This window comes from Otolemur garnettii, unplaced genomic scaffold (genome assembly GCF_000181295.1).
Source record: "Otolemur garnettii isolate 467f Iridium unplaced genomic scaffold, OtoGar3 scaffold00111, whole genome shotgun sequence".
Taxonomy (NCBI): Eukaryota; Metazoa; Chordata; class Mammalia; order Primates; family Galagidae; genus Otolemur; species Otolemur garnettii.
In genome coordinates, this window is record NW_003852506.1 from 2,816,977 (window position 1) to 2,826,035 (window position 9,059).

The 9,059-nt window shown below is 50.2% G+C and overlaps 1 protein-coding gene across 1 annotated transcript; it reads right to left on the reverse strand.

Moving 5' to 3' along the window:
* Positions 1-359: 359 nt before the first annotated feature.
* OLIG1 (oligodendrocyte transcription factor 1) lies at positions 360-1,714 on the reverse strand. The gene has a single exon (XM_003797064.3). It carries the CDS (start codon positions 1,615-1,617, stop codon positions 811-813), a length of 807 nt encoding a protein of 268 aa, XP_003797112.1. The 5' UTR covers positions 1,618-1,714; the 3' UTR covers positions 360-810.
* Positions 1,715-9,059: the final 7,345 nt, after the last annotated feature.

Sequence of the window (9,059 nt, forward strand, 5' to 3'; positions counted from 1 at the left end):
GGTTATGCTACCTTTGGAGAAAGGGAGACGAAAAGGTGAATCTCGAGTTCTAAGTTGCCTTTCTTTGCGTGAATATGCTCCGCAACAAAACGCCTGGTTACTTGAATCTCAAAAATAGCACTCTGAACAGCAGGTCTCCAAAACTGACTTCCCACCACAGCGCACCAAACGACCCTGGCGTTTTCATCGCCCCCGCCCACTGCATCGAGCCCCCAGCTGCTGAGGGTCCATCTGTCTGCTATGTCCCCGGACGATATGCACCGACTAACTGGTCTTTCTCAGCCTCATCCGTCCGGCAGCCTTGTTGGCAGGGCTTAGCCGGTGGGAACAAGGGCGCTGGAGGCCTCTGTTCCGGGAGAAGGGAAGGAACCGCCCCGCTGCCCCCAGCGCCATTCCAGCGCAGCCCTCGGCCTGGGAGTGGACGTGCTGTGGTCTCAGAAGGTCGCGCTCCAGGCTGGTCTCCTCACCTAGGGTGAGCCAAACCCACTCACTGCAAGGCGCCCTAAAATTCACACCAGCTCTACAAAGCGCCGGACTACAGGGACAGGGAGAGAGATGCACCAGTTAAAAGGGTCGCTCACTTTCTGCTCAAAACAGCTATCATCGACGCAGAACCCTACACAGACCCACACCACACCGCAACGAACATCGGTTCGGATCACTTTAACTTTCCGGGAGTGGGGGCAGGGAAGAGGACGTCCGACAGTCCCTTCCTCTGGACCAGAAGGTTCCCAATGCCCTCCTTTCTCGGTCCCGCTCTTCCTGGACGCAGGGCGCTGGCCAAGGTCGCGCCCCGGCCCGGGCCGGACCTCACTTGGAGAACTGCGCCTGCACGGCGGCCAGGCCCAGACCGGCGGGGACCAGGTGTGGGAATTTGCACACCGCGCAGGTACAGAGGCCAGGACCGCCCGCGCCGCCGCCAGGAAGAGCGAACTGGCCACATGGCGGCTCGTCCAGCGCCAGCGACAGGTACTTGGCCGGGCGCAGCGCGTCTGGGGGTCCCACGGCACCAGGCGCCAGCAGCACGGAGCCGGGCGCGGCGGCAAGCAGGGGCAGGCCGGCGAGGAGCAGGCGCGGCGCGGCCGGCCCGGCGCCCTCGCCTAGCGCGCGGCGCAGCTCCTGCAGCGAGCTGCCCAGCAGCAGGATGTAGTTGCGGGCGAGCAGAAGCGTGGCGATCTTGGAGAGCTTGCGGCCCGGCGCGCCTTGGCAGTGAGCAGCTGAGTAGGGCAGGATGACCTCGCGCAGCGCGTCCATGGCCAGGTTCAGATCCTGCATGCGCTTCCGCTCGCGGCTGTTGATCTTGCGACGCAGCTGCTGCTGCTGCTCCTCCTTGGCGTCCGCCCGGGAGCTGCCGCCCGCGGGCGCGCCCGACCCCGGCCCGGTGCTCGGCGGCTCGACCGGGGCCTCCAGCTTCTCGCGCGCAGACTTGGGGAGGAGGGGGGCCGTCGTGGAGGAGGAGGAAGTGGAAGAGGAGGAGGAAGAGGAAGAGGAGGGCGCCTGCCGGTAGCCCACAAGCTCATAGAGGGAAGTCCCGAGCTGCAAGTCTCCGGGTCGCTGTGGCCGCAGCATGGTCCCGGGGGCCGCGTTCACGCGCGCTTGGGAAATCGCATAGTACATCTGGGGGGTACGGGGGGCGGCCGAGGGTGCCCTTCAGGAATGCCCGGGGGTGGGCCTGTCGGTAGACAGCCCCTCCCCGCGGACCTACACGCGGGGAACCGATGGTGGGGCACAGGCCCGCTCCGGACCCCTTTAAACCCCGCTTGGGAACCTGCGGAGCTGCGGGTGGCGGGACGCAGCCAATGGAGGCGCGAGGCCAGGCTCAGGCGTGCGCTCATTGGCTGTCTGCGCGGCGGCGGGCGCGGAGGTGCGGCTGGCAACGCTCAAGGAGGTTATTGTGAGCGTCAGCGGGAGTGTCTCAGCTCAGGGCCTGGGGAGACGGAGGGGCCCTTTCTGGCAAAGCGTAGCTCTCCAGGGCGGACTGGTTGCTTTGCTCAGGCTAAAACTCATTGCCTCCCTACAGCTCCTCTCTGCCTGGAATTTTCTTTTTAATAATACACATACATGGATTTTTTTTTAAGTGATCAAATATTTATAACATAAAATTGGACCAACTTAATAATTGTTTAGAGTCTATTTCAGTAGTGTTGAATACACTTGCATTGTTGTGCGACCCACCTCCAAAACTCTCTTCAAATCACAGCCTGGAACTGTAGCCACTAAACAAATCCCCAGCTCCCTCCCCCAGCTCCAGGCAGCCCCATGCTCTTCTCTTCCTATGAATTTGTTCTACTTAAATAGGTTCCTATAGATGCCTCATTTAAGTAGAATCATACACTGTCTTTCAGTGACTGGCCTACTCCACTTAGATGATGTCTTCAACCTTTGTTCGTGTTGGAGCCTGGATCAGAATCTTCTTCCTTGTTAAGGCTGAATAATATTCCCTTGTATGGATATACCACATGTTGTTTATCCACGAATGGACACTGGCGTTGCTTCCACCTTTCGGCTACTGTAAATATGATGGTATGTAACCTCTGCCAGGTTCAGAGAACTAAGTTTCCACCCTAAATGATCAGTAGTATTAGGATGGCAACTTCCTGCCCCACACCCACCCAATCCCTCTGTCTGAGAGGTTTTTAGGGACAAAGGAGACTATGGGGTCAAGTTTCTCTCCTCCCCAAAAGGAACATGGGATCATTCTATCAGCAGCTCTACTCTTGCTTAAGCAAAACTCACTCAGAAATTGGCCTTTTATTAGAAACAAACAAAATCGCAAAACATCTACCTAATTCTATCTGTTGAGAGTGGGACTGAATCTCTTTCTTCCTTGAATAAAATAAAATAGCCTTACTTGGTGCCTGTGGAAGTTTTCTACTGCAGCTTGTCATCAGGGAATGGGAGAATGTTCTGGGGAAGAGGACCTTTTGGTGCTTAAAGCTCTACCATCCAATATGGTAGCCACTAGCCACGATCAGCGATTTAAATGAAAATTAATTAAAATTAGGTAAAAATTGAGTTTTCCAGTTGCATTAGCTTTGGTTCAAGTGCTTGGCAGTCACAGATGGCCAGTGGCTGTCTATGGACACTTCCATCATCACAGGAAGTCCCACTGGACAATGCTGATCTAGAGTTTAACACACAGAAAATGACTTTCCTCCATCTCAGGGCTGTTTGGTCTAAGAGAGATGCCACTGATGGGCTTGTCCACCATGGGAAGTGATCTTTACCCTACAAGCCCCACCAGTGGCTATGCTTACTGATTCTCTGACTGCTTTGTTTTGTTTTCTGCCACAATCACTCCATGGGCTGGCTCACTCTGGCCTCTGCTTCCAACCTCCAGCTCTGCCTGTGCCTCAGGTTCACCTATACCTTTCCTTCCTCTGGAAGCCTTGGTGAGTTCTCATCTTCCTCCTTTCATCTTGGCAAATCATTGATAGCATTTCTCCATAGCCCTATTGTATTATGTGGACGCCATCTCTACATTTTGCTGTGATTTGAGGGCAGGGACCACCATTTCTGCATCTTCTCAAAGCTCAGCACAGTGCTTTGTACCTAGTGTGTGCTCTGGAGTATCTAAGGATGGGTCTGAAATTTCCATGGGCTCTCTGGCTCATTTCTTAAGTGTGCAGACCCCCCAACAGTGCTCAAGTCCAAGCATTTCCTATGAGAGGGAAGGAACCAGGTAGGACCCTGACGCTCAGAGGGGCCTGGCCTGACATGGTGATAGGAGCCCTGCTTTGGGAGAGAGAAGGGGGCCTTAGCAGGAAAGAGCTGAGTCTCCACTGAAGGCAGAGAGGAGAGAGAGAGAGACCTAGGAAGTTGCCTGGAAAGTTTCAAGCAGTCAATTTTAACACCTCATTAATCATTTCACTGTTTGCATTTGGTTCCCACAGAGCCCCTGTGAGCTGGGCATTTTTGATCCCTGCTGTACATGGTACAAGTGAGGCTTTTATCTACCCAGAGGTAGTAGATCTCTGGGTATGTTCAGATAGGGGAGGCAGAACTGCACACTCAATGGCTGGCCTGCTGATGTCCAAAGAGCCCAAGAGGGGGCAATGATGGGGAAGGTTTGGGGACTGGGTCTCAGAATGCAGGGGCCAGCCTAGGCAAGTTGATGGGTTCTAGACATGTTCCTGAAGAGTGGGCCCCAGGTCCTGCCTCCAGGAACCCTACATCAAGCTCCTTGGCAGTGCCCACCCTTATTCTCAGGGCCCTTTGGTCCTGTAGTGGAGGTTCCAGGTTAGGGAGGCCCTAGTGACCTCCCCCTCTAGCTTTCTCTGCCCACATCCAAGGTGGGGCTGCAGAGGCTGTACCCTGCCAGCAGGAGGAAGTGATTGAGGGACACAGAACCTAAAGCCTCATGCAGAGTTGCCTAAATTGCACCCTCCATGCTTCCCAGCCACAAGCAGAAATGCTTAGAAATCACAGAGATGGAAACACACAAGCTGTTGTCTCCCCCCAAGCACCCCTCTTTACTGAGGTGGTCCCTGAGAGTTCCCTTTAGCCCTTGGTCTCACCTTATTTCCTCCTTCTTGGAGAACTCTTGTCCCCCCTGGCCAAGGACACTGTCGACTGGACATGCTGGTCAGTGTGTATTTAAGCGCCCTCAGTGGAGGGCTTCAGAAGAGAGTCCGGGGCAGCCATATGGACCCAGCATGGGCACAGAATTTGCTGCTCATTGGAGCTGGTGACTTGGATGGTCCCTTGTGCTGGGCTGAAGCTGCAGTGGCATGCAAAGTGTGACAGCTGGCAAGGGCTGGCGAGTCACTGTGGCTGCTGGCAGGGGCTCCCAGGGCCGTCTCAAGGGGAGGCAGCTGCTGTGGCCTCCCACATTCAGGACATACTTGGGGAGCAACTTGTGTCCACCATAACAACCGCTCTTGTCTTTGCCAAAGGAGCTTGTGTGTTTGGTGATTCCTTTCATCCTGAGGAGGGGTGTGTGTGTGTGGCTTCCTTTTCCTTGCATCTCCCACCCATTTCCTGAATCCTGCCACCCCCAACCCTTGCTTTGGGTCAAGAAGCTCAAACCTTGGAAATGGCAGACACAGGCAAAGCCTCGGGGACGTGTGAGTGTTTTGAATATGGCACCATCCATCTCAGCCCTCTGTTGTCCCTCAAGAGACTCTTCTCGCAAAAAGCCAACCAAGTGTAGAAGGTTCTCTTTGCTAAAACTTGCTGTCTAAACTGGCTAGAGCTTAGACCTGAAATGAAGGGGAAATGAAGTTCACTTTTTAAACTGCTAGTTTCTTCTATGAAGGTCAAGATTCTTCAGAAACTTAAATGACCCTCTAGGCATTGACCTTCACGCCATCGCTGTGAGGAGCAGCAGCCACTTCGAATGCTTGCCATGTAGGTGGGGCCCCCATCCCACCCAAATATAACCCTGTCTGGGACACAAAAGGCAAAGGGTAGCAGCTAAGAGAGGGGCCCTCACTTTCTTCCAAAGGTCTCCTTTCTGGGGAGAGGGAAGTGGTAGAGAGAGATGGGGATGAGAAGATGAAGTTCTTGGATGGAGTGGAACTTAGAGACACTTGGTCTCATCTCACCTAGGGACCAGCTTGCCAGATGCTAAGTCATACTTAGAAACAGTTCAGGTTAAATAAAGAGTGCTGCTGGGAAAATGTGAAAAAATACAAATTTTGTTCATTTTCCAAAGAAAATACAAGTTAAGAAAGTCGTCATGAATGGATGCAATGTTTGTAGCTACTTAAGATGTTACTCAAAAGCTACATAATTAACACACGGTTTTTATTTCCAGTGTGAAAGGACGTGGGCAAAAATACAGTATTCCCTCTTCTGATTATAATACGAATAATTATCAAATGTAGTAGATGTGTTTTACAAATGTTTAGGAAGGCTTATTGTATTTTTAATAAATGTTCTTTTGGAACTGGTTTTTTTTTTGTTTTTTTTTTTTTTTTGAGACGGAGCCTCAAGCTATCCCCCTGGGTAGAGTGCTATGGCATCACAGCTCACAGCAACCTCCAACTCCTGCCTCAGCCTCCCAAGTAGCTGGGACCACAGGCACCCGCCACAACGCCTTGGCCATTTTTTGGTTGCAGCTGTCATTGTTGTTTGGCGGGCCTGGGCTGGGGATTCGAACCTGCCACCTTAGGTGTATGTGGCTGGTGCCTTAGCCGCTTTAGCCACAGGCACCGAGCCTGGAACTGGTTTTAATAAAGTTTACTACGTAAGATTATTTCTGAGCCCAGATTTCTCCTGCAACATTCTGGTTTTTTTCTTTTTCTTTTGTGTGTGTGTGTGTGTGTGTGTGTGTGTGTGTCTAAGAAAATTAAAAGGAAAGAAAAATAGGAAGAGAAACTCAACAGCATCTGTATTTGGGGGGAATTCCCTTTAATATCAAATGTTTGATTGAGCTATTGGTGACATAGCTCAAACTGATGGGCACGTGCATTTTTTAATTTTCCAAACTCAGAGTGACCTAACAGAAGTAGAAATTTTTATTGTTTCTGTGAGCACTAAACACTAAAATTGTACACATCACTAGGACTCTATAAAAATGGGTGCCCTGGCTCAGTAGTTAGAGTGCCAGCCCTGCAAACCCAAGGTGGTGAATTATAACTTTGCTTGAGCCTGATTTAGATTTAAAAAATGTGTTTTAATACCTTTCACTGTATATCTGAAAAGGCCTAGCCTTTAAAAGAAAGTTCAAATGATCATTGCAAAATGCATTATAAAAAGAGAAGCACAAAAGCAAATGTCTTTATTTTAAAAGATGATCAAAGACAGTTTCTGCCACATCAAAACTTACAAGTAGATCAGTGGAATTTTAAGCAGAAAAATGGAATGTAACAGACCCTCTGAGTGAGTATGAAAAAAAATAACTGTAAATTAAGATATATATATTAGCACATGCAACTTGGTGTCTGGAGGGTTGGTTTGGGCAGAAAAAAAATATTCTCTAAGCCTCCCTGATGTTAGTAGCTGAAGCCAAATGTTCCAAAGGCTTACACTGATACAATAAAAAGAGACAATTTGCTTGGAAGGCTGTGGCTAATTTATAACACAATGTCCAATGTCATGGTTAGTTTTGTTGCAAAAATTTGGCAGTTTAACCCAGAGTCTCAGGCAGCCTGAAAAGATGTGAGCGATTCTGGCTGCAGCATCTCTCGCTTGCTGGATGTTCCAAATGGTTCAAACAAGCCCTTTCATAGAGACGCGGGGCCAAGTGTGCTCAAAGGAATGAGGGGAAACAAAGGTGGCTCTGAAGTCATTTCCCCGCACTGGGTCCAGCCATCCGGTTTCACTCTTTCCCCATTGAACGGGCAGAATGCAACAGGAAGAGCGGGGATGAAAGAGAACAAACAGGCCGATGTGTTTGGGGAGAGAATGGAGAGAGGCCGGGCGCTGAGCTGCTAAACTTTCATTCTAGGTCTTCAGAAAGGAGTGAATGATGAATTATAGAAACCTGAAAGGTAATAAAATATGGGTCACTGAAGCGCTGAGGCCAAGTTCCTAAAACACCTGCAGAGGCAGAAGGTTCTGGAAGTCAGTGCAGCCCCACGGTGGCCTGGGCAGACACCCTGCCCGAGGCACAGAAGGGGACTGTTCACAAGCTCACCTGTTGTTTTCTCCTTGGCTCTGGGTCCAGTCCTTCCCTGTCGGTAAGAGCTAGCGGCTGGATCTGACTCCAGATTAGACCACCAGGGGGAAAAAGAAAGGCAGTGTGCAGACTTCCCAGGGTGCAGTTAAGGAGACCGAGCTCGGATGCCATGGCCTTCCTCTCACGAAGGCGCTCTGACCTGGAAATAGTAACTCAATGTGAAGACTATTTGAGTCAAACATGTGAATCTCTTCTGCTGAAATATCCCAAGGCTTTTCTACTTAAAGGCTCAGCCAATTTATGTCTTACAAAGAAGAGTCCTAATCCCTGGATTGGGGATAAGAGGTAGCTATACTCACTCGCACCTCTGTTTCCTTGTCTATATAATGGGGACAATAGTATTTATCTCCTAAGAAAATGTAAGTAGGAGGCCCTGCCCAGAGCTTGGCACATAGCAATATCTCACTAAAATGATAATGGTAGCTAATTTACTACGTCTTTATTGCATATTTAACATTGGTTCATGGTTTTCGTTCAGACTAAAGCAAGTGCCAATTTTGTTTGCTTTAAGTGCATGGTTTCTGGCATCACGCGTATGAGGTATTCAAGCCCCTTTGTCTCTGTACTCACTGAGCACCATGGAGGCCCCACCCACTGTCTGTGTTTCAGAGCTGCCATCCTGGAAATACTAACCCCAAATCCGGTGGCAACTTGCTAAAGAAACTTTCAGGTGTGAGCTCAGTATTATTCTAAGTACCTTCAGAGAGAGCAGGGGTGTCAACTTCAAGGCCGGACTACCTGAGTTTGAACCCTGGCTCGCTCACTTATTAGTTGTGTGACCTGGGACAAGACACTTAACCTGTCAGTGCCTCATTTTCTCCCTCTGCAAAATGAGGATGAAAATAGAACTTACAGGCTTACAGTGGAGATCGAATTGCTAAGGTGAGTAAGGCACTGAGCATAATGCGTGGACATATGTTTGCTGTTATCATTTTAGTAACCTCTGTTATGAGTTATGTCTTCCCAAAACTTCATGCTGAAGTCCTAACTTCAGCACCTGAGAATGTGACTTATTTGGAAGTAGGGTTACGGCAGGTGTAATTAGTTAAGATGAGACCATTAGGGCGGGCCTGTAACCCAATATGCCTGGTGTCCTTATGAAAGGGGGGAGTTCAGACACAAGGAGAACACCATCTGGAGGCAAAAGCAGAGCTCCTGGTGATGCCTTTACAAGTGAAGTGACACCAAAGATTGCCAGCAACCTCCCAAACTGGAAGAGGGGCCTAGAGGAGATTCTTCCTCACAGTGTCAGAAGGAACTGGCCCTGCCAACACCTTGATCTTGGACTTCTGGTCTCCAGAACTGTGAGATAATAAATGTCAGTTGTTTAAGCCACTCAGCCTGTGGTATGTGTTTGCAGCAGCCCCAGGAAACTAATACAACCTCTGTGCCTGGCTCCTCTTATGAATTAGAGCACAGGCTCTGCATTGAGACC

What these genes read in the sequence shown, in the direction of transcription:
- OLIG1 (XM_003797064.3), bottom strand. Translation starts at nt 1,617, where the DNA reads ATGTACTATGCGATTTCCCAAGCGCGCGTGAACGCGGCCCCCGGGACC.